A 26,371-nucleotide genomic window follows, 5' to 3' on the forward strand; every position below is an offset into this window, starting at 1 on the left:
TGACTAACCAGCTCATGTCTGCTTTTCTAATTAAATTGCTCTTTACTGATTCTTAACCATCTTTATCTGTCTTTCTATTTTTACTGTCACTCAGACACCCCCACACCCCCGTCTACTAGTTTAAAGGCTCCTGAAATAGAACTAGCAAATCTTCTTGCCAGGATATTGGTCCCTTTCCAGTTCAGGTGAAATCCATCCTTTTTGAACAGGTCTCTTCTGCCCCAGAAGAGATCCCAATGATCAAAAAATCTAGATCTTTGCACATTGCACCATCTCTTTCACTACTGATTTATCTGCCCTTTCTTTTTATTCCTAATCTCATTAGAATGTGGCACATGGAATAAACCAGAGATTACTACCTCTGAGGTTTTGCTTTTTAGCCTTCCACATAACCTCTTAGAGTCTTGGAATCATACATTAAGGAAGCAGACCCTTCGGTCCAACTCGTCAGCGCCAACCAGACATCCCAGCCTGACCTAGTCTCATTTGCCAGCATTTGGCCCTTGTCCCTCTAAGCTCTTCTGAATCATATACCCATCCAGATGCCTTTTAAATATTGTAATTGTACCTGCATTCACCACTTTCTCTGGCAGCTCATTCCATACATGCACCACCCTGTGTTGCCCCTCAGGACCTTTTAAATCTTTCCCCTCTCACCTTAAACCTATGCCCTCTAGTTTTGGACTCCCCCTAGGAAAACGACCTTGGCTATTCACCATATCCATGCCGCGCCTGATTTTTCAAACCTCTCAATTATATGCACTCTGCAAAGCCTTAGCCGTTTTCCCAACTATATCATTCCTATCAATCTATACAACAATGTCCTCAATCCTGACAACAGGAAGGCAGCATACCATCCTAGATTCATGTTCACGGCCACAGTGTCTCCTGTCTGTGCCCTTGACTAATAACAATTATTCTTTTAAATATTGACAAACCCCACTTAACATAAGAATCATTCTCAGTGCCCAAGATCTGACTGACACTTCTATTTTCCTCTGACAGACTGTCCCCTTCAGCAGTACCCAACACTTATGCCCCAACAAAATCCTCTAGTCCACATCATTAAGTGCCAGATTCTGTGGTTTTATTCCCAGGTTCCATGCTATTATTCCAGGGTAGCCATATAAATTGTTGCAATTCCTAGTGCCAGACTCTGAAATAAAAGCTCCAAGTCATTCAGTGTCAGTGGTGTGATATACTTGTCCAGCTCCTCCCACAATGCACAGAGTATCATTCTGTAACAAGAGGAGCCATCAAACCCTTCTCATTTTTTGTGTTTATAGAGTAACAAATACCTCACATCCCTTTCAAGGCAGGGATGCATCTGGAGGTCAGGAGCAGAAATAGTTTTGAGCTTTGCTGTTCTGCTTCATGATGTTGCTTGATCCGTCTCCCACTCCATCTGTACATGTTAAACTTCTGTAAAGCACTTCTAACAACTTACGACCATTTGTGTGGCATCCATTGTAACAGGAGCATTTGTGAACACACTTAAAATTGAGGAGGAAATCTAGGTTGAAAATGGAAGCCTTAAGCCCTTCAAAGAAAATACGAATGATTTTTTTTATAAGAATGAAATCTGTGTGTAAAGGAATCCAGTGACCAGCATGTTAGACACTGGCTTCTGGGATTAGATGGTAAATTGAGAATGAGTTGAAATCTGACACGTGTACTTCACTGTGCTAACTGCTGCGAAGCAAAGTTAAGTGGCTGAAGTTTAGTGTGGAACAATTCTATATTTAAAATTAGTAAAAGTTGTGATTAAATGTAGAAGACTACATTTATTCTTTAGTTTAGAAATTTTCAGCAAATTGCTCTCAAACTGCATGTATACATCCTGTTGATATGTAGGTTGACTCCTTTAGTGAGTTTGTGTTGGACATATACTGGCTCCCTGCAGTTGGTGAAGGCACGATCCATTTTATCAATGAATTCCCACACACCAGGAAGCCCCAGGTTTTGATCCCTGGATCTATGTTGAATCAGCTAACTTTGTGGCACAGCATGAGGCAATGTCATTAGGCTCAGTGCACCCAGTTTGAGAAAAGGAAATTTCTATCTAGGGATGCCTTTTCCCGGAAGTATTCAGTGGAAAATGCAGACAAATGAACAGGTGATGAGATTTTGGGCTAAGCTATGAAGCCCCACTTTGGCGAATAGCTGGCCAGAGTGCCATCTCTTGTCTGGATCAATGGATGAAGAATGAATGATGCCTGGAGGGGGAGAGAAAATTGAAAATAAAAGCAAACTTAAAAATTAAGCTTGGGACACTACGCATGTAGTTAGTTATTTCACTTGAGTTTTGCCGACATCATGCTGATTATAAGGCACAGATTTTTCCCATACCTATCTGAATCCCATAGTGTAAAGGTCAATGAGGAGCTTAATTGAAATACAGTGCACACTTGGAAACTGGCAGTGGGATTTGTAGCAAATTTGCTGGGACACTGGTATTGTCTTAACTGCTGTCGGTTGTAGTTCACAAAGCCCTACTGTCTGTTATCTATAACCCAGCAGACGGAATCCCTTCATCTTAATGTAATGTTAGATGCCTTGCATTCGGACTATTGTCTTTAGTCTTCTGCAGATCAGCCGCTTTCTCTGCCCATGTGCGGGAACTGCTCAGTTCACCAAGACTCTGGCTTTCTTCTTTTGTTCCCTTATTTCTCTCTCTGCTGCACTCACTTTCTCGGCTGGAAGAGAAGAACACACTCAGGTTGTGAACATCACTGGAGCCATGTAGAAATCCTGAGCATGGGGTTTGGCCACAGGTTTCTCCAAAAAACTAATTTCTCAGACACATTGATTTGCAGTATGCACCTACGAACCTTTGAGCTGATTTTTTAAAAAAGTCCCTTGTCTGTCCTGATGAATGAATGCACACTCTCCTCGTTTATTTGCCAACCATAGTAATGATAAGTTAATCCTTCCATTTACTTCAAGTGAGAACAACTGCTGCATGCCCTTTTATTTCTTTGGCCTTTCGTTGCTTCAATTTTCAAAATATAATTACCCCACAAAAAGCCCTGAGGTAGGATTGTTCAAAGTGAAGCGGTAATTCTGCGTGCAGATTGCATTAAGTATTCATAGATTCAAATTGTGGGGATTTATATGCCTGTGTGGCTTCTGTCTATACTATGCTATTGAGGTTAACGAGGAGGAAAAGACTTGCATTTGCATAGTGCCTTTCAAGACCACAAAATGCCTGGAAGCACTTTATAGGGAAATAAATATTTTGAAGTGTAGTCACTGTGATGACATAGGAAACACAGCAGTCAGTTTCCACATGGCTATTTGGTAATGACCACAAATTCAGTCTTGGTGATTTTGATTGAACAATCAGTGTTGCCCAAGGACATGGGGTATGTTTCCCTGATACTTCTTTTTCAAGCGAGTGCCAAGACATATTTCATATTGACCTGAGGGTGCAGGTGAGCAAGTTGATTTAACGTTCCTTCAAAAGATGGCACTTCTGGTGCAGCAGTCTCTCAGTACATATGGTTTCTGGAGGGAAGCATGACGTCCAGTTCAGGCGTGATTGAGAAAGCTACCTACTGAGCCACATTGACATACCTACTGCTATGTCAAATATAGGCCAGACTGGGGAAGGACAACCTGCTTGATTGATACTCTCCAAACTGAAATCATAGGAATCACCAGTGCGACATTAAGTATTGTTGCAGGGTATTTTGCCTGCATGTGATTCATGGTCACTGTACCCAATCTACCCAGAACCCAGCATCTTCGGAGAGAAGAGGAGGAAAAACACATTTGCACCATCGAGCTGTGTTCAGCATGTTATGTTTCTAAGCTATTAATCCAAGGAGAAGAGCTAGTGGTCCTTCATGCAGGGCTAGTAATTCAGGGAGAAGGGCTGGTAATAGGTAAAGTCACCATAGTCTTACTGGACCACAGGCCTACTCCCTCATGAGAGAGAAACAATTGGTGGTGGTTAAACCTGATGGTCACTACATCTCAGGCAAGGGGACAGGTTGAGAAGAAGATCCCTTCATGGTAACTTCAGCTGGGGTGGGAATTAAACCCATGCTATTGACATCATTCTGCTTCTTACACCAGTCATCCAACCGACTAGCTAAACTGATCCTATTATGGCTGGTGATACTGGGAGTAGGAATTGTAATTCAAGGAACAGTGATTGTAATCGTGGGAGTAGGGCTAGTACTCTGAAGAGCAGGACTAGTAATCCAGGGAGAGAGTAGTAATCTGGGGAGCGAGGGACAAGATTAGATGAAGGGCTTTTGCCCGAAACGTAGATTTTTCCTGCTCCTTGGATGCTGCCTGACCTGTTGTGCGTTTCCAGCACCACTCTAATCTTGACTCGAATCTCCAGCATCTGCAGTACCTAGTAATCCAGGGAGCAGAGTAATAATCTGGAGTCCGAGTCTAGTAATCCAGGGAGCAGAGTAGTAATCTAGGGAGCAGGACCAGTAATCCAGGGGGTGTGAGTTCAAATCCCATGGTATTTTGAATTGGAAATAATTTTAAAGAAAAATATTGGAAGGTGAAACTGATATCATTTAAAATAGCCTTGAAAATATCCAATTGTCATAAAAATGCATGTTCTTTAAGGTATTATATCTGTCATCCTTACCTTGTCAAACTTGCCTCTGATGTAGCCAGTGATAACAGCTTCTCAGGTCGACTAGAAATGCATATTAGATTCCTGACTTGTCAGATATAACTATAAATCAAAAGTTGATTAATAAAATTAATTATATTTGCTTCTAACTGGAGAAGGCAAGAGTGTGGTACTGGAAAAGTGCAGTCGGTCAGGCAGCATCTGAGGAGCAGGTGAATTGATTTTCGGGCAGAAGCCCTTCATCAGGAATGAGGCTTGTGGGCCGTGGAATGAGAGATAAATGGGAGGAGGATAGGCCTGGGAGAAGGTAGCTGAGAACGCAATAGGTAGATGAAGGTCAGGGAGAAGGTGATAGGCTGGAGAGGAGGGTGGATTAGGTAGATGGGAAAGACGATGGACAGGTCAAGAGGGCGGTACTGAGTTGGAGGTGTGGGACTGGGATAATGTGGGTGGAGGGGAAATGAGGAAAGTGGTGAAATCCACATTAGTCCTGTGTGGTTGCACGGTCCCAAGGTGGAAGGTGAAGCATTCTTCCTCCAGTCGTCGGGTGGTTAGGGTTTGACGATATGTTCACCAAATGACTCTGATCCCAGCATCTGCAGTCCTTACTTTCTCCACCTAACTGAAGAATCCATAATTCCTAATGCTTACTCAGACAAGTTAAGCAAATGACTGAGATCTGTGTCTGCATCAAGCATTTCTGTTTAACCAGTAGTATGTACAGTTATCCCATAATTCTGTTTCTTTCAAAACCAACTAAAAAGACTGTTCATCTTGTCCTGTTGTGTTAAGTAACAATTATAGGTGTAAACACCAGACTCCATAACCGTACTTAAATCAGCAATAGATGTAAAATACTGCAACATGTGAAGCTTAGTCCTTGACTTTATCTCACCTAGAGACTAAATGTGTTTGCAAATTGTTTTGTGCACCTTTCTGGCTGTGCAGCTCAAACCTACTTTAACCGTTCAGTTCATGTAGATGCTACCAGATGGACTCCTTGCTGACAGCCTGTGTTTCGCACAGCAAGTCCAGCAAGTGAATTATTTGCTGTCATTGTCTGGTCATTAATCTTTGACTTTCTTTTTCAGGTGCCCCGTGTTGACTCTCGGGCTGTGCACCTGGCCTTCCTCTTTGTTCGAGGCCTGTCCATACTTGTTTCAGCTAATAGTGCTTGTGGCTTTCCATTTCAAATGGGCGACCTGATGCCGTGGGAGGTGTTTGACGGAAAACTTTTCCACACAAAGTACCTGCAGTCGCACAGTGGATGTAAAGCAGAGGACCTTCTAGAAAGGAATGTGGGTATACAGATGGACTGTGTATGCTTGAGGTGATTCTCAACTAATGATGGTGGTTTACAGTAGGTTGTTTGCCAAAGCAAATACCATCTGGTAATGCACAGGCAAAACCAGTTATTACAAAGAAGGTGAACTTAATGATTAATCTTGATGGTACAAGTAAGGCCAGCTTCTATCCACATATGCCAGGAAATAGATGTTTTACTCGTTGTATACATCAAATGTAAAGTTGTTGGATAGGAATTGAGGTTGAAACTTTATTGCTGGAACAGCACAGCAGGTCAGGCAGCATCCAGGGAACAGGAGATTCGACGTTTCGGGCACAGGCCCTTCCTCAGGAATGAGCAGAGAGTGCTCATTCCTGAGGAAGGGCCTGTGCCCGAAACGTCGAATCTCCTGTTCCCTGGATGCTGCCTGACCTGCTGTGCTGTTCCAGCAATAAAGTTTCAACTTTGATCTCCAGCATCTGCAGACCTCACTTTCTCCTCGGATAGGAATTGAGGAGCATGTTCACTTCACTTGTGAACACATTGTCTTCTTTTTGTTCCAAAAATCCTATCAGTGGTCAGTTTAACTAATATCAAGAGTTTTCACGGCAGTGTGCCATCTTACCCTCATTAGCTGAAGACACTACAAGCAGATTCCAAAAATGCCCCCTCACCAAAGCACTCATTTTTCTTGTAGCAGTTCCAACAGTATTGACCATTAAGCTATTTGATCAGACATGGCATCACTTCCTGTCAGCCGACATTCATGTTGTTACTGGATCGCAGTCAGAAGACTTTTCCTTGAGCCTTTGGTTAGGTTGGGGGGGTGTTGTCTGTGTGGGGGTGGGGGGGGGGGGGGTGAATGTGTGGGGATGTACGTTAGATATTATGCTTCTTCCTGATAGTTAACTCACAAGTGACTAGTCTCCAGTCATTGCAATACTTCATCAGCTACTGACCTTGCTGTGTCACACATATACTTTTATCTTAATTGACCATATACATTCTCGCCCTGGTCTTTGTCCCTGTTCTCCTTTACCTAATCTCGCTCCCTTGAGTGCCAGGGACACAGATTTGAACATTTATGAATTAGTTTGTTTAGTTGATCATTACCAGAATCACATAGAGTGAAAGCAGGTCTATGTGACCTCTGTTAGAGGAAACTCTAACTTCACTTAAGGTCATTTTAAACCTCTCACCTTTGTCTCTTCCAGCCTCATCTCCATGGTGCTCATGGAAATATTTATCAGCAAAATTGAGATTATTAGCTGCTTATACCATTCTCTCCCTTTCCCTGGCCTTGAAGCTGCATTTTCCTTCACGTTCTCTCCTCTGTCCTCTTATTTCCATTCTGAGCTCAGCCTGTCCCTGAGATCCACTCGTTTCTTTCTTGTTCCTGATATCCAGCGAACTGAACTGTACTTCCTGATTGTTTCCTTCCTCTTTCAATTCTGCCAACATCATCCATTTTTTTTCCTAAAAGTATCCTTGACCTCTTAGGTCCTTGCAAAGTATTGATTTATCTTCAATTTCAATTTCTTCATCAAAGTCTTTGAATATTTTATTGCCACTTTATCAACCATAATTTTGATTTTTGTCAGGTATGCCTTCAGCTGCCAAACCTCAATCTTGGCTCACCTATGCATGAGCTCCCTCTAATTAGATTGCTGCCATGCCACAGTACTGAAATAGCCCTGACCAAAGACTCAAATTACATCCTATGCCACTTATCCAATGGCATTCATCTAAGCTGAAATTGTTGTGTCTTATCCAGTCATAGCCAGCGAATCAGTCTCAACGTCTTCTCTTCTCATTCTCATACCGTTAGTTCTGCGTTGCCCAAGCATCAATCCTTGGTCGCCTCCTATTTCTCACCTACAGGCAACAACATCTGAAAGTGCAGTGTATTATTGGGCATGTATATTGACAATAACTATCTCTACCTTGCCACCATCTTCACTGAATCTTCCACACCATTTGTTCAATTTCTGTGGAGGGTGACCTGATACTTTCTTCAACCCAGTAATAGGAAGAGTCAAAGCAGTCTCTGTATCAAGTTTCCTTGTCACTGACTCCATCCTTCTCCTTGGTCTCTCAGACCTAAGCATTTCTTCAGTTTTGGTCTTCTGAGCATCCCTGATTTTCATAATTTTGATTGTTTGCAGCACCTAGGAAATAGTGAGGACTGCAGATACTGGATGAGTCAGAGTCAATAAAGTGTGGCATTGGAAAAAAGCACTGCAGGTCAGGCAGTATCTGAGGAGCAAGCGAGTTAACATTTCAGGACTTAACCCTTGTTAGGAGTACACCCAAAACGTCAACTCTCTTGCTTCTCAGATGCTGCCTGACCTCCTGTGCTTTTCCTAGCGCCGCACTTTATCAACCATAATTTTGATTTTTGTCAGGCATGCCTTCAGCTGCCAAACCTCAAGCTCCAGAATTCCTTTTTGAAATCATCGTAGGGAGGCAATGGCCTAGTGGTATTATTGTTGGTCCGTTAATCCAGAGACCCAGACAAGTCTTGGGGATCCAGGTTCAAATCTTGCCATGGCAGATGGTAGAATTTGAATCCAATTTTTTTTTAAAGTCTGGAATTAAGAGTCTAATGATGATCCATTGTCAATTGTCAGAAAAGCCCACCTGGTTTATTAATGTAATTTAGGGAATGAAACTGCCATCCTTATCTGGTCTGGGCCTACATGTGACTCCAGACCTCTAACTGATTCTTAACTGCTGTTGGGCAATTAGGAATGGGCAATAAATGCTGCCTAGCCAACGATGCCCTCATCCCATGAATGAAAATGAATGAAAAAGCCTCTCCACCTCTCTATCTCTACCTCTCTCTCTTATTCCCCCCACTTAAACAATCTTTCAAATCTACCTCTTTGACCATCCCTCTGATGTTCTTTGGAGTTAAATTTTGTTTGATTGTGTTCCTGTGAAGTCCCATGTGACAGTTTACTGCGTTGAAGGTGGTAGATGGAGGTCTAGTGATACAGCGGTAGAGTTCCTAACTTCTGGGCCAGAAGCTATAGTTAGAGTTCCATTTCAGGACTTGTTGGCCATGGAATGTGTATTCGTAATGTAGCCAAACAAGTTGATTGTAAGTATGTAAATCCTTCCAATGTGGCTGAGAGCTTGCTGGTCAGCTGTCCTTCAGAAGTCAATATCAAACCATTGCAGTCCCTTGGCCATTAGCATGGCCCAATCCAATGCAATTGCATGACCCAGCACTTGGAAACGAGGAGGGAAAACAGTCAGATAGAGTGGCGCTGTACATTGCAAGTTTTTGTTCCAGTAATGACTCCCACAAAATGTCTGAAGTCATGTGATATCTTTTTTGTCAGATTGCTGATCATTTTGGTTCTCTTTTGTAGGATATTCTGCTGCAGGAATTCCAGAAGCTGAAGTCCCTCATTAACAGTATTTGTGTGAAAAAGAACAGGGACATACAGAGCCGGCCCCGGCTGCACACAACAGGTCAGTGGCCAGGGCTTCATTCACTATTCATCGTTCAATACCTTTTCTGAATTGTAGACACCGCTGAAATGGGATGAAATATTTGATTAAAAATGGCCTTTGACGGTGTCCATAAGTGAGAAAGAGGAAAAATCAGCAGAAAAAGGGAGACTTCTTGGAAAATTGTGCGCTTCTCTTTGTTCTGAGCTGTATGAGAGAGGCAGTCCAGTAAAACTCACTCATTATTTATAATATTTGCTTTTGACCAATCTATTGATTAAAATGGATCTGTCATGTGTTCTGTATCGATAGAAAATTGGGAAAGGCCCGGTACTTACAGTGGAGGAGGTCGATATCACGTGGCACAGCAGGAACAGCAGCTGCCTGCTTATTGTCCATACCGTGCCTATCGCCCAGATTATCAGGCAAGGTATTCAAAGTCTCCAACGCAAACAGGTATGCCTAAAAGTCACTTCTATCATCATTATCTGTTATGTTTTAATGCTTAATTTAGAAGTAACCCCAAAAATATCTACTGACATTCTCAGTGGTGAAGGTCATGGGTACAACAAAAGAATTAACTATCTTCCTAATGGAGAATAAGGTATTGGTTTACTATTCTATATGCATTGTCACTATGTTCCCACATCTGACCTTGGTTACCGTTGAATTACGTAATCCATAGATGGCTGAAGTCTGCAGCTGACCTCAGTGTCACCAAGACGGGGAGAAAGGTAAAACCATCTAGGATACCTGTTCTCACTTGTGTAGCAATCCATGCTACAAAGAGCATTGGATTTAATGGTTATGCCCACCTTAGAGATTATGCTCTTGCTCTTTCGAGATGAAAATGAACATGTTCATCACCTGGGGAAAATGGCAGAATTCTGGCAGGTCTGTAGGTGACTGAGGTGGAACTGCAGTCAGAATGTTCTGCTGCAAATACGACAGGATACCACACTCCACAGAGCTTTGGATGAGCTGCTGACTCAGAATTTCCTCTCCTTGTGTTTTTCTCTGTCTCTGATGTGGGTTTGCATTCGAAGGCGGCTGCACCATTTTTATTTGCCTATGTCCGGTACAACAATCCAGATGGAGCTTCTCCCAGGAATAGAGGTCTTTATCAGAACTCATTTGTGCCTCCTTTGACTGTCATGAGGGTTTGCCCAAAACTCAATGTCTCTGTAGAAGAATCACTTTACTTTGTGAGTGTCAGGCACTTCAGCTACATGATCCAGCTCAGTGTGGCTGTCTCCTTTCCGTGTGGATGCTTGGCATGCCAGCCCAGCAGAGCACCTCATGCTCTGATATTTTGTTCTGCCATCTAACCTTCAGAAGCTTCTGAAGACAACTCAGATGGAAGTGGTTGAGGGTCTTGGTAAGATCATGGTACCGAGTCCAATTCATGGAACAGAGTGGGTAGGACGTCTGTTCTATAGATTTTCAGTTTGATATGCCGACTTACTCCTCTTCATTCCCAGACTGATGCTCAAAATCTGCAGAAGGCTGCACTTGTTTTGGCAATTCTTTCATGTGTCTCATCATCAGTGTGGAGTCTTGAGACAGTGTACTGCTGAAATAAGTGAACGTTTCGACCTGTGACAAGTTCTGCTTGTGAACTGAAAGAGGCATAAGATAGAGCTTTCCTGGAGCAGACTGATGCACTACTCCAGTTTTCTTTATGTGTACCGTAAGGCCAAAGATCTTTGTTCAACTAGTGCACAGTCATCAGCAAACAGAATTCCTGAAGTAGTCCTTTGAGAAGCTGGGTTTTGCCTGGAGTTGTTTCAGATTGGACAGCTTCCTGTTCATGTTATATCTGATCTTGATGTCAGGATCGCCACAGTGGAAGGCATCAGAGAGCATGGAGCAGAAAAACGTGTTGAAGAGGGTTGGTGCTTGCACACAGCCCTGTTTAACTCCACTCGTGACTTGGAATGGGTCAGAAGACTCCCCATCATCTGGAACATGCACAAGCAGGCTGTCATTGGAATTGTCAATGTATTGTCCTAAATTTCGCAGACGAGACAAATTCACCATTACTTACCACTGACTGTGTCAAAAGCCTTGGTCAGGTCAGTAAACATAGTGTAGAGGTTCACTTTCTGTTCTTGACATCTCTCCTGGAGCTGTCCAACTGCAAACACCGTATCAGTAGCTCCTTGAAATTTTCTGGAACCATACTGCCTCTAGCAGGAAGATAGTGCAATATTTCAACCACTAAGTGGTTGAGAAGGATTATAGAGTCATAGAGATGTGCAGCCTGGAAACAACCCATCGGTCCACCCCATCCACACCGATCAGATATCCCAAACCAATCTAGTACCACCTGCCAGTACCCAGCCCATATCTCTCCAAACCCTTCCTATTCATATACCCATTCAGATGCCTTTTAAATGTTGCAATTGTACCAGCCTCCACCACTTCCTCTGGCAGATCATTCCATACATGTACCACCCTCTGCATGAAACAATTGCCCCTCAAGTCTCTTTTATATCTTTCCCCTCTCACCCTAAACCTATGACGTCTAGTTCTGGACTCCCCCATCCCAGGGAAATGACCTTTTCTATTTACCCAATTCATGCCCCTCATGATTTTATAAACCACTGTAAGGTCACCCATCAGCCTCTGATGCTCCAGGGAAAACAACCCCAGCCTGTTCTGCCTCTCCAACCCTGGCAACATCCTTGTAAATCTTTTCTGAACCCTTTCTAGTTTCACAACATCTTTCCGATAGGAAGGAGACTAGAATTGCACACAATATTCCAACAGTGGCCTAAACAATGATCTGTACAGCCGCAACATGACTTCCCAACTCCTGCACTCAGTACTCTGACCAATAAAAGAAAGCATACCAAACACCTTCTTCACTATCCTATCTACCTGCGACTTCACTTTCAAGGAGCTATGAACTTGCACTCCAAGGTCTCATTGTTCAGCAACACTCCCATGGACCTTACCATTAAGTGTATAAGTCCTACTAAGATTTGCTTTCCCAAAATGCAGCACCTCACATTTATCTGAATTAAACTCCATCTGCCATTGGCCCATCTGATCAAGATCCTGTTGTAATCTGAGGTAACCCTCTTCGCTGTCCATCACACCTCCAATTTTGGTGTCATCTGCAAACTTACGAACTGTACCTCTTAGGCTCGCATCCAAAGCATTTATGTAAATGACAAAAAGTAGAGAACACAGAATCTTGAAGATTTGCCAGTGTTGGAACAGAGTCAGATTCCTCAATGGTTGTCACATGTTTGGTGAGCTCTTTACCATTTGTAAATTCTGCTTTCAGGATGGTTCCTTACTGCCACATAAACTGAAAGACCTCACCAACAAACAGTAACACAACTCAGTATAAAGTCCAGCTGTTAAGTACCAGAGGTCACCTCATAACGTACATGAGTCCCTCATTAGAGGATGGATAAAGAACGAAAGAAAGAGTTGAATTTAAGTAGAGCTTTCCACATCCATCAAACATCTCAAAGTGCTTTACAGCCAACTAAGTTTTTTTTTGAAACAGTCACTGTTTAATTAAGGAAGTGAAGTAGCAAATTTACAAACATGCCTTCCCAAATAGCAACATGGCAATGACCTTAGAATCTGTTAGTTTTTAATGTTGATTAAGTGATAAATATTGGCCTGACACTGGGGATAATTCTTCAAAATAGTACCATAGGATCTTTCAGATTCAACAGCACAGGCAGATGGAGTCTCAGTTTAATTTCTCTTCTGAGACACAACATCTCCATGTGTACAGCACATTTTCAGGGCTGCAGTGGAACGTCAAGTTAAGTTTTGCATTCAAGCCTGAGACTAAGGAATTTTGTTTGAATACTTAATTTTTATGTGTTTCTGAATGCTGCACCAATTGAGGACATTTTTTAAAAAAGCTTTCCTGAGAAAACTACCACATTGTGCATCACAAATTCTTGGCTATATTAGCACTATATGTTCAGTTAATTCTTCATCCTTATGATTGAATAAAGTCTTGCAGTCAGCTCTTCCATCACTATGCAAACTACGGAAACTTCCTCAAATGCAAGTTCCTTTTCGTTACTGAGAAATCAAAGTTCAGGGCTGCACCAAGTTTATAGAGATCAGGCGATGCAAGTACATAGGAAGAATGGCAAGTTGGCAGCGATCTGGGACTTTCACAGCATGTAAACAGAAACAGGAAGGGAGGACCAAGGGAAATGAAGTGTTCATCAATTTTCAGATCCCAGGAAAGACTGAATTCAAGTTTAAACCTAATGTAAAGCAGTAACAGTCCAGGTCAAAAGGCAGCAAGTACTGGACAGTATCAGGGCTTGAGCTGATAGGTGGCAAATAACATTCATGCTACACAAGTATCAAGCAGTGATCATCTCCAACAAGAAAGATTCTAAACATTGAACCTTGACATTCAGTGGCATTAATGTCACTGAATTCCCCACTATCAACATTCTGGGCGTTACGACTGATTGGTCTATGTCACAGAATTAGTAATTAAAAATACCCATTTCTATGAAAAGTTTGATGGTGGGATCCAGATCTTAAATATCAAGCTAATTGTATTAGAGAATGTGTTGCATATGCTTTTAACAGACTCACTTCAAACCTGCCACATTCCCATCATTTTGCTAAATAATGCAAAATCATACACGTTCTGTTCCTTAGGTTTTGCAAATATTTCACTGTGTTGATCTGGCACTGATGAGTTTCACAGAGCTTTTGAAAATATTCGAAGAATTATTCAGATTATAATTCTACACAGAGGAAGGCCATTTGGCCCACTTGTGGCTGTACTGGCTCTGTGAAGAGCTATCTCAATACCTTTTCTTTCCCCAAAGCCCTGGGCATGTTTTCACTTCAAATATTTATCCAATTCCCTTTGGAAAGTTACTGTTGAATCTGCTTCCACCACCCTCGTGGCCAATGCACTCCTGATCATAACAGTTGACTGTGTTTCCTGCTGTAGTCTTTGAATTGTTTTGACAATCACCTGATATCTGTATCTTCTGGTTACTGATAGCTTCTTATATTTCTCTTAACTTTCTTTTCTCTAAGAAGAACAATCCCAGCTTCTCAAGTCTCCTCACAAAGCAGTAGTTGCTCATCAATGTTGCCATTCTGGTAAAACTAGATTCCTTATGAATTCCTTTAAACCAGGGTTAAGTTTTAGAAATTAAGAGAAGTTCCTATGGAACATGTGTAATTACAGTCAAATTATTGACCTTGTTAACAAATTGGTTGAGTGACATGAGAATGAGTAGGGATAATGATTAGAAAATTTCCACTGGTGACCTGCAATGATCTCCATTTGACTCTCTACTATTTACAATTTATTAACAACCCAGATGATAGGATGGAAAGCCACATGTCAGTGTTTGCCAATAACATAACAATAGGCAGGATTGCAAATAGTGTAAATGGAGACATAGCATTACATTAAAATTACTAAATTAAGCATAAGTACCATCAACTGCGGCAGGTGAAGGGAAAAGGAGGGAGCAAGGCAGCCTCCTCACATCCATAGGCTGTCCCTCGATCAGGACCTCCAATGCTGCTTCCAAGAACACTGTGTATCCCGTGCCAGTCTGTGGCAGAGTGGTAATTCAAGCACTCCATGCCCTTCTGTGGATGCATGGAGCTCATAAAATAAGTGGATGCATGGAGCTCCTTGATAAAAATCCCATCAACTCTGTACTTAAGGGCTAAACCTCCTGCAGGTAAATTCACATTATGGTAATTGGCGATTATAACCAAGCACGCCTGTATTTTAGCACAGCACCTACTTGGCATCCAGTTTTAGCATCTATACACAGACATTTCCTTAACTGCACAGGGTTTTCCTTTATTTTCTGTGCTTTGGTCTGCAAATATGTAAAGCTGATTTGATTCTGTACTTTATTTCTAGAGATTTTAGCCATCCTTGTGATGGATTTTCACAGGAGAAAGTGAGGTCTGCAGATGCTGGAGATCAGAGATGGAAATGTGTTGCTGGAAAAGCGCAGCAGGTCAGGCAGCATCTAGGGAACAGGAGAATCGACGTTTCGGGCATTAGCCCATCTTCAGGATTTTCACAGACAGTTTTTAATTCAACAATGATCACATTACTTGCCTTCATGACTTCAGGATTTATTTCACATTTTTAGCTCTTTTATTGTCCTTTTTAGATCATTCCTTGGAGGGGTGGAGGTTTTCTACTAAGGTAAACTGGAAATGTGATTCCCAAGAAAACTGGTATCATCTATTTGCTTTCCAAAATAATTACAGTAAAACGTTTGTCTAAGAAGCATTCATCTTTTCCTTATTAATGTGCAGTTTAGATTTTTTTCCTCTTTATTTCTAAGTAGTCATCTTTTTATCTGAATTTTGAAAAGCCATTATAACCCCCCAGCAAAAGAATCTGAAAATCTCTTGCAACGTCAGTCAGTAGTATTTGAGCTGCTGTAAGTCAAATTGTAAAATGCCCCCTGTACAAAATTAGCTGTGATATGCTTTGGGGATGTCCATAGGTTTTGAGAATCAATATATAACTGTAATTGAAGAAGGGAGTCTGGACGAGAAACATTTACTCTGTTTTCTGTCCACAGATGCTGCCAGATCCTGCTGAGTTTCTCTAGTAATTTCTGTTTTTGTTTCAGATCTCTAGCATCTGCAGTTCTTGGTTTAATTTTTATGTAGCTGAGGGAGCTCTTGAGGTGCAGTGCTACTGTCCCTACCTCAGGACTAGGAGGCCGAGGTTCAACTCCTGAGGTGTGTAATAGCATTTTGAAAATAATATATCTTTATTAAGAAAAATAGATTTTTAAATATTACAACAAATACAAAACAATGCAATTCAAAACAGTACAAATAGAACAAAACTAAACCCAAATAATAAAAAAAATTCCCCAACCCACCCTCCTATACAAATGTACAAACATATATAAAGAAGTATAAAATTTAACAAAAACCTAAACTAGCTATTTAACTAAATAAATAAATAGCTAACAACAAACAAATAAATAGTAATAACTCAGCCCAGCCAAACAAAACGCTCATACATTCACAGTTCCTCCTCCCTGGATATTGGACTCATGAAACACAATTGTTACGGCAATATAAAAGCCCTTGTTAATGTGGCAGATAAATCTGTGTCCAGGTATTTCAAAAAGGGTTGCCATGTCTTGTAAAAATTCTCAGTTTTGTGGTGTACCATATTTGTGAGAAAATCCAGGGGAATATGCTCCATAACAATCTTCCGCCAACCCGACAGGCCTGGGGGGTTTTCTGATATCCAACCTAGCAAGATATTCTTCCTTGCACAGAATGTAAGAATATTGAAAAGTTTTGCCTTATGCGCGTCTGCAGGAAATACAATGGGTAGGCCCAAAAGGAAAGAAATATGGTCCTTCTCCACCCCTACACCTAAAATCCTCTCCATTGCACCTGCCACAGCGCTCCAATATGTTTGAAGCCTGTCACAAGACCAAAGACACTGGGTAGGAGTGCCCCTGCAGATCTTGCACTTGGGACATGCTGAAGATACCCCTGGTTTAAATTTTGACAAATGGTCTGAGGCTAAGTGGACCCTGTGGAGAATCTTCAACTGTAAAGCATGGGTCCTATTGCAAATTGATATCTTCCTTGCATTCTCCCAAATATCCTCCCATGCCTCTGAAGAAACTTCAACACCTAGCTCTCTTTCCCACATCTTGCAGAGTCGATCAGACTCATCTGAGGTGGCACCCCCTAATTGGTGATATAAAGTACTGACAGAGAGTGTACTCTTAGCCCTTAGTACCCCTCTTTCTTTGTCAGATTTGAAGGGATCAGTCAAAAGTGTGGTCTTTTTTTGAATAAAATCCCTAACTTGAAAAATACGAAAGAGGTCTCTATTACGTAACTCAGGTAACTCGTACTTCCATACTAACTGATCGAAGGACATCATTACGTCTCCCTCAAATAAATCACCCATGCAAGATATACCCCTAGCTGCCCAACGTTTAAATCCTGAATCTATCCTACCCGGTTGAAAACTCGGCATACCCACTAAAGGCGTAAACAAAGATATTTTGCCAATATTACCTTCCCTCTTCCGAATTGCCCTCCATGCTTTAACAGTATTGATGACTATTGGGTTATGGCAATATTCCCTAACTGTTCTCACCTTGTCCAAAAACAGCAAATTGGTAAGGGGGCACCTTGCCTGGGAGGCTTCGATATCTAGCCATATTGAAAGAGGGTCCCCACAAACCCAACCACTCACGGAGGTCAAAAGCGAGCTTAATTGGTAATTTTTAATGTCCAGAAGGTTGACTCCCCCCAATCTATGAGGCAACTGCAGTTTGGCTAATTTAATGAGGGTCCGTTTACGGTGCCAGATAAAGGAGCTGAACCAACCATTCAGTCTCCTGAGTGTTTGTTTATTGAAAATCAGGGGGAGCATCCATATAGGGTATAGCAAATGAGGGAGAATATTCATCTTAATAAGCGCTATCCGACCCAGCCATGAGACTGAAAGTGCCTCCCATCTTTGGAGATCTTGTTTAATTTTTTCAAATAATTGAGTAAAATTGGCTTTGAACAGCCAATCCAGAACTGGAGTAATGAATATGCCCAAATACACAAAACCCCCCTGTGACCACCTAAATGGGAATCTATAGTCACTCTCAAGAGCCAACTCTTTCGTAAGACCACCCATAGGCATAACCTCTGATTTAGCAAAATTAATCTTATACCCTGAAAAAGCGCCAAACGCGTGAATGCATTGTATCAGGCGAGGCACTGAAAATGCTGGATTTGTCAAGAAAATTAGAACATCGTCTGCATACAGCGAGTTCTTATGTAATTTTGACCCCACTTCTGGAGCTGATATATTGAGATCCCCACGAATGGCCTCTGCCAACGGTTCAATCACCAACATAAAAAGTAATGGTGAAAGGGGACAGCCCTGCCGGCTACCCCTAGAAATATTATAATTGCTTGATCGTACCCCGTTGGTAATGACCGCAGCGAGAGGTACACTGTAGAGAACCTTTACCCATCTTATGAAAACTTCGCCCAGACCAAACCGGTCTCGTATAGAAAAGGTACGGCCGCTCAACTCGGTCAAATGCCTTCTCTGCATCTAAAGAAATCACCAATCCCTGTATTGACTGCTGTCGGAATGCTTGAATTACGTTAAGCAGCCTCCTAACGTTTATGAAGCCCGTCTGATCCTCTTTAATAATAGAGGGTAACACAGTCTCCAGCTTAATGTGAGAGCAATAAAGAGGATCTTAAAGTCCCATTTAAGAGCAAAATGGGCCTGTATGAAGCACAGTCTTCTGGATTCTTCCCTTTTTTAAGGATAAGCAAAATATTGGCCTCTCTCAGAGATGGTGGGAGACAATCATGACTGTATGAATCATTAAATATATTGAGCATCGGGCCTGACAGTACACTTATAAATTCCTTATAGAATTCACTGGAAAGTCCGTCAGGACTGGGTACCTTTCCACTCTGAAGCTGCCTCACAGCTTCCTGCACTTCTTGCTCTGATAACGGGGCATTGAGAAAGGCCTGTTGTTTGGGAGTCACACCCGGGAGCTTCAGATCTCTAAAAAAGGATTCCATTTTGGCCTGCCCCTCCTCACAATTCTCAGACTGATATAACTTAGAGTAGAATCTCTGGAACACCATATTAATCTTTTTAGAATCAAATGTTAGGTTCCCAGACCCTTCCCTAATCGCTGTAATGGTTTGTGGGGCACTTCTCTTTCTGGCAAGGTATGCTAAGTATTTGCCTGGCTTGTCACCATGCTCAAATAACCTTTGCTTTGCAAAAGCCAGCTCCTTCTTTGCCGTCTGCGTGAGCACGGAACTTAGTGCAGCCCGCAGTGCCGTAATCCTCTGTAGTTTGACCAGTGAGGGTCTGTCAAAATAGGCCTTCTCAGATGCCTTCAACCATGCTTCAAGGAGACGTTGCTGCTCACCCTTCTGCCACTTCCTACTGGTGGAATATGAAATAACTAACCCCCTGGCATAAGCTTTGGCAGTTTCCCAGAGAACAGATGAGCTATCAACCGAGCCTATGTTGATGTCTAGGAATGCCTGAAATTCTCCAGAGAAATACTCCACAAACTTACTGTCCATGAGAATAAAGGGGTCCATTCGCCAGTACCTTGAATCCACTGTCACATCCTTAATCTTAACCATGAGGTACACTGGAACATGATCAGAGATATCAATATTACCAATTGTACAGGATGCCACCAGATCCAGGGTTACCGCAGGGGTCAGAAAAAAATCAATCCTCGTGTGACATCTGTGCGGATTGGAGAGAAACGTGAAATCTCTACTTGTAGGGTGGAGACACCTCCAGATGTCCACCAATCCTAATTCCCCACACACACCCAATAACTGTTTAGTTTGTGCAGAGGGTATCGAGGGACCTTTAGGCAACCTGTCTACTATGGGGTCCATGAGGCAGTTAAAATCTCCCCATATAATCATGTGCCGAAACTTGAGACTTATCAGTTTAGAAAAAGCATCTGCCAAGAATTTAAGAGGATGAGCTGGGGGACAATAAACATTTAAAATACCATATTCTTCCCCATTTATCAAGGCTTTAAGAATTACAAACCTCCCATATGTGTCTTTAACACATTCCAACAATTTAAATGGGAGATTTTTCCTAACCAATATAGCCACTCTCCTTCTGGTATCAAATGATGAAAAATAAACTCGGTCAAAGCCATTCTGCTGTAATTTCAGATGCTCCTTGTCATCCAAATGTGTCTCCTGTAACAAAGCAATATCCATCTTCTCCTTTCTAAGACTCAAGAGTACCTTCTTCCTCTTAATTGGTGAGTGACATCACTTGATATTCCAGGTACACGATTTAATCAAATCATTAGCCATAATCTTTTGCAATTACATTTAAATTCCAGAGAGGAGGAGCCCAAACCACAAATTGCTGAGACTTAGTGTCGCATGGTCCACCAAATATAAAATCTACATAAACTAAAACCGCTACATTTAACAAACATACAAAATTATTAAAAATAAAATACATCAAAACCAGAAAACAAACCAACATACAAAGCGCCAACAGCGCTGAGTAGGGGAACTTATCCCCTGCCCGGAGGGGGCAACTACCCATCCCGAACTGCCCATAAATAGGCATCTAACCATCTCAGTCTAACCAACCCAGATGGCCTCCTTCTTCAAAAACCGCAATTTCCCCCCAGATGTGGTCGATGATGCCCTCCACCGCATCTCCTCCACTTCCCGCTCCTCCGCCTTTGAGCCCCGCCCCTCCAACCGCCACCAGGACAGAACCCCACTGGTCCTCACCTACCACCCTACCAACCTCCATATACAGCGTATCATCCGCCGTCATTTCCGCCACCTCCAAACGGACCCCACCACCAAGGATATATTTCCCTCCCCTCCCCTATCAGCGTTCCGAAAAGACCATTCCCTCCGTGACTCCCTCGTCAGGTCCACACCCCCCACCAACCCAACATCCAATCCCGGCACCTTCCCCTGCAACCACAAGAAATGTAAAACTTGCGCCCACACCTCCCCCCTTACTTCCCTCCAAGGCCCCAAGGGATACTTCCATATCTGCCACAAATTCACCTGCACCTCCACACACATCATTTACTGCATCCGCTGCACCCGATGTGGCCTCCTCTATATTGGGGAGACAGGCCGCCTACTTGCGGAACGTTTCAGAGAACACCTCTGGGACACCCGGACAAACCAACCCAACCACTCCGTGGCTCAACACTTCAACTCCCCCTCCCACTCCACCAAGGACATGCAGGTCCTTGGACTCCTCCATCGCCAGACCATAGCAACATGACGGTTGGAGGAAGAGCCCCTCATCTTCCGCCTAGGAACCCTCCAACCACAAGGGATGAATGCAGATTTCTCCAGTTTCCTCATTTCCCCTCCCCCACCTTGTCTCAATCAAATCCCTCGAACTCAGCACTGCCTTCCTAACCTGCAATCTTCTTCCTGACCTCTCCGCGCCCACCCCCACTCCAGCCTATCACCCTCACCTTGACCTCCTTCCACCTATCGCATTTCCAATGCTCCTCCCCCAAGTCCCTCCTCCCTACCTTTTATCTTAGCCTGCTGGACACACTTTCCTCATTCCTGAAGAAGGGCTTATGCCCGAAACATCGATTCTCCTGTTCCTTGGATGCTGCCTGACCTGCTGCGCTTTTCCAGCAACACATTTTCAGATCTAACCATCTCAACCACCTTCACTTCTCCCAGCTAGAGCCACATCGCAAGCACAAGCTAAAAAAAATAAACACCCCATAGAATATCAATATGAATAAAAAAAATTCTTTTTTAAGAAAAAGGGGGAATGAATACCCAACCCATCCTTTGGTATATCCTAACTTAGAAATTTAAAATGTACATCTTAACCACCGCCAGACATAGTTTGAACCAAATTATTATCAATACAGGAAAAAAAAGGGGAAAAACAAAGCTCCAACCGGATTTCCTCCATTTCTTTTACAGAATGATAAACACATACCCAAGCAACAATATTTATACATACAATTGTTTAAATTAGGTTAGTTTGTCCACAAAGTCTCTTGCCTTCTCCAATGTGTCAAAGAGATGCATGGATTCATCTAAGGTGATCCGAAGCACTGCCGGATATCTCAGGGAGTACTGAATCCCAAGCTCCTTCAATCTTCTCTTGACACCATCATACGATTTTCATTTCTGGATCACCGCCGCTGAAAAGTCCTGAAAAAACATAATCTTAGACTCCTCATAAATTAGGGCCTTGGGATCCTTCCCCTTGAGTCTGGAAGCCTCCATGACTCTCTGCTTACCCCGGTAATGATGGAACCGCACCAGGAAAGGACGAGGGCGTTGACCCAGACCCGACCTCCGCGCTGCGACCCTGTGAGCTCTCTCTATCTTCAGTCCTCTCATGCCAGCCTCCAAGTCAAGGAATTTCGGAAGCCAATCTTCAACAAATTCCTCAGGCCGCTCACCTTACTTACCCTCGGGCAGACCGATGATCCAAATGTTTTTTTCTCCTGACCTATTTTCAAGATCATCCACTTGGTCACGCAAATTACGAACCTGCGTCTTCAGGGCTTGGATCTCTTCCTTGAATGAACTGGCATCAGCTTCCACCACTGTGACCCTGTGCTCCACCTCATCCGTCCTCTTCTCCAGGTCTCCCAGGTGCTGCTCATGCTTCTGCAGCATGAGAGAGACTGGAGCCAGCTTCTCTTCAATCTGTTTTCCCAGCATCTCGCGAGATTTCTGGAGCTGGTTCACCAGGTCCTGGAGAGTAATCGGCTCTGAGGCTGCTGCACGCTGAGCTGCAGGCCCGGCCTCGGATGGTCCTCCTCCCTTTTTAGGCATTTCTGGACAGCTGAAAATACAGGTAAGTCAATTTTTAAATGTTTCTTGGGGCTCCACAATCTTTCCAATGCCCCAAGAAATCCTGATGACCTGCGTTGGGCGGGTTAAAGGACCGTCCTGCTCCTGCTGCGATGCAAAGCTGTGCAGTGTGATCTTCTCAGGTCGCCGCCATCTTAGATCCCTCGTAATAGCATTTTTGAAGAAGTTCATTAGGAAATATGTATGATTCTAACTGTCTGCAACTGATTGTAACTGATTCAGGAAGTTATAAGCAGCACTCATGGAAGCTGATTACATTCAGTTGTTGTGTTTTATACTGCCCACTCATTTATCTCAGGTGGAAGACCTCAATCAAGCTCAGGACCCCACAACAGGAGGTCACAGCGCGGTCCACGGTGAGTAGAAGTCGTTTCTTCTTTCTTGACGTAAGCTTCAGTGATTAGATTCCCTACTGTATGGCAACAGGCCCTTTGGCCCAACAAATCCACACCAACCCTCTGAAGACTAACCCACCCAGACCCATTCCCCTAACCTGTACCCCTGATTAATGCACGTATCACGATGTGCAATTTAGCATGGCCAATTCACCATGGCCAATTCACCTGACCTGCACATCTTTGGATTGTGGGAGGAAACCCACATAGACATAGGGAGAATGCGCAAATTCCACACAGACAGTCGCCCGAGGTGGGAATTGGACCCGGGTCCCTGGTGCTGTGAGGCAGCAGTGCTAACCACTGAGCCACTGTTTCGCACAAACCTATTAGATTAGATTAGATTACTTACAGTGTGGAAACAGGCCCTTCGGCCCAACAAGTCCATACCGACCCTCCGAAGAATAACCCACCCAGACCCATTCCCCTACATTTTACCCCTTCACCTAACACTATGGGCAATTTAGCATGGCCAATTCACCTAACCTGCATATTTTTAGAAATGTGGGAGGAAACCAGAGCACCCAGAGGAAACCCACGCGGACACTGGGAGAATGTGCAAACTCCACACAGACAGTTGCCTGAGGCGGGAATTGAACCCGGGACTCTGGCACTGTGAGGCAGCAGTGCTAATCACTGTGCTACTGTGCCGCCCGTAAGCATGTACAAATTATGAAATTACACAGATATGGTTGCGATATGGCACTTCTTAAGCTGTATCACTCAGGGAAGGAAGAGACATTGGATAATGCAAGAATTCAGGACATGCCATCAGAAAAATTTCACACAAGTGATCAATACTGGGAATGGTATTCTGGGCAAGATATTGGACATGAATTCTGCCTGCTCTTGGTCTATATCTCTTCATGCCTTGCATATTCAAATGCTTATCTAAAAGCTGTTTAACCACCCCTATTGTGCCTACATCTGGCAGTGGGTTCCAGATTCCTACCACTCTCTGTGTAAAAAGATTTGCCCCTCACATCTCCTTTGAACATTTCCCCTCTCACCTTAAATGCATGCTCCCTAGTCGTAGACATTTCAACTCTGGGAATTGAGCATCTCATAATTTTATAGACCTGTTAAGTCTCCGCTCAGCCTCTGCTGCTCAAGAGAAAGCAACCCGAGTTTGTCCAACTTCTCCTTATAGCTCATATCCTCTAATTCAGGCAGCATACTGGTAAATCTCTTCTGCACCCTCTCCAAACCTCCACATCCTTCCTGTCGTGTGGCGACCAGAATTGAACACAGTACTCTTAAGTGTGGCCTAACCAAAGTCTTATAAAGCTGCAACATGACATCCTAACTCTTGTACTCAATTCCCCGACCAATAAAGGCAAGCATGCCGTGCATCTTCTTTACCAACCTATCTACTTGCATGATCACTCTCAGGACCTATGGTCTTGAACCCCAAGATCCATCTGTATATCAATGCTGTTCAGGGTCCTGCCAGTAACTACATACTTTTCCTTAATATTTGATCTCCCAAAGTGCAGCACCTCACATTTACCCGGATTAAATTCCATCTGTCATTTCTCTGCCCATATCTGCAACTGATCTATGTCCCGCTGTATCCTTTGACAACCTTCTACACCATCCACAACTCCACTGATCTTTGTATTGTCTGCAAACTTATTTATCCACCCATCTACATTTTCATCCAAGTCATTTATGTATATCACAAACAGCAGAGGTCCCAGTATGGATACCAATAGAATACCACTAGTCAAGGACCCCCAGCCTGAAAAACATTGTTTTATCAGTACCCTCTGCCTCCTATGGGCAAGCCAACTCTCAATCCATGTGGCCAACTCACTGTGGATCCCATGCATCTTAATCTTCTGGATGAGCCTACCATGAGGGACTTTGTCGAAAGTCTTACTAAAATCTGTGTTGACAACATCCACTGAACTATCCTCATTGATCACCTTTGTCACCTCCATGAAAAATGCAATCAAGTCTGAAAGACATGACCTGCTCTGCACAAAGCCATGCTGACTGTCTCTAATTAGGACATGCTTTTCCAAATGTGCATAGATCCTAAACCAAAGAATTCTCTCCAATAGCTTCCCAACCACCAGTGTGAGACTCACCAGTCTGTACTTTCCTGAATACTCCCTATTTCTCTTTTTGAACAAAGGAACAACACTCAATAACTGAGTGGACACCATCGGAAACTGGGGACTTAGCCCCAAGAAGCCCAACGCCACTTCTTTCTTGATCTCAAAATCTCATAGCATATTAACATGCTCCACACAAATCTCACTGTCCTCCATATCCTTTTACTGGATGAATGCTGACACAAAGTACTCATTTAGGATTTCACCCACATCGTCTGCCTCCAAACACAAGTTCCCTCATTTATCCTTGAGTGATTCTACCTTCTCCTGAGTTATCCTCTTGTTTTTACTGTATATATAAAATACCTTGGGATTCTCTTTAACCCTAGGTCATTTCATAGCCCCTACTTGCTCTCCTAATTCCCTGCTCGAGTTCTTTCCTGCTTTCTTTATAATCCTCCTGGGTCCTGTCCACTTTTAACTTCCTAAACCTTACATATATTTCTTTTTCCCTTTTGACTAAATTCACAACCTCCCTTGTTATCCAAGAGTGTCTTACCTTGCCATCCTTATCCTTCCTCCTTACTGGAACATGCTGGTCCTAAACATTTATCAGCAGGTCTTTAAATAATTTCCACATGTCAAATGTGGCCTTGCCTGATAACTGCTCCTACCAATTAACACTACCTAGCTCCTGCCTAATTCTCATGTAATTTGCCATTCCCTAATTTAGTACCCTGCCACAAGGTCCTGACTTATCCTTATTCATAGCTATCTTAAAACTTATGAAGTTGTGATCACTATCTCCAAAATGATCTTCCACTGAAAGGTCAGTCACCTGGCCAGAATCATTAGCCAATACAAGATCCAGTATGGCCCCTCCTCTAGTTAGACTATCCACATACTGTTTTAAGAAACCCTCTTCGATGCACTTAAAATATTCTGCTCCATCTAAGCCTCTTCTACAAGGGAATCCAAGTCAGTATTTGGGAAGTTAAAGTCACCCGTTATGACAATTCTGTTTTTGTTGCATCTTTCCATTATCTGCCTACAAATTTGTTCCTCAATGTCTCGATGGCTGTTGTGGGGCCTATAGTATAATCCTATCAGAGTGATGACACCTGTCTTATTTTTGAACTCTACCCATATTGCTTCAGTGGATGAGCCCTCC

General features: G+C 42.9%; 1 protein-coding gene and 1 pseudogene across 2 annotated transcripts in view; one reads left to right on the top strand and one right to left on the bottom strand.

Annotated features, from left to right (window-relative positions):
• Nucleotides 1–26,371, top strand: part of fam120b (family with sequence similarity 120 member B) — a 106,947-nt gene that overhangs the window by 75,361 nt on the left and 5,215 nt on the right. For both annotated transcript variants that reach the window (XM_087991157.1, XM_043695397.2), the window contains exons 7-10: nucleotides 5,695–5,901; nucleotides 9,266–9,368; nucleotides 9,660–9,803; nucleotides 23,044–23,101. In XM_087991157.1, coding sequence (XP_087847283.1) covers nucleotides 5,695–5,901; nucleotides 9,266–9,368; nucleotides 9,660–9,803; nucleotides 23,044–23,101 — 512 coding nt within the window. The remainder of the gene's footprint in view (nucleotides 1–5,694; nucleotides 5,902–9,265; nucleotides 9,369–9,659; nucleotides 9,804–23,043; nucleotides 23,102–26,371) is intronic.
• On the bottom strand, nucleotides 21,836–22,916 carry LOC148148914 (uncharacterized; annotated as a pseudogene).

Source organism: Chiloscyllium plagiosum, unplaced genomic scaffold (assembly GCF_037043375.1).
Source record: "Chiloscyllium plagiosum isolate Xiang-an unplaced genomic scaffold, Cpla_swu_hap1 HiC_scaffold_10, whole genome shotgun sequence".
Classification (NCBI taxonomy): domain Eukaryota; kingdom Metazoa; phylum Chordata; class Chondrichthyes; order Orectolobiformes; family Hemiscylliidae; genus Chiloscyllium; species Chiloscyllium plagiosum.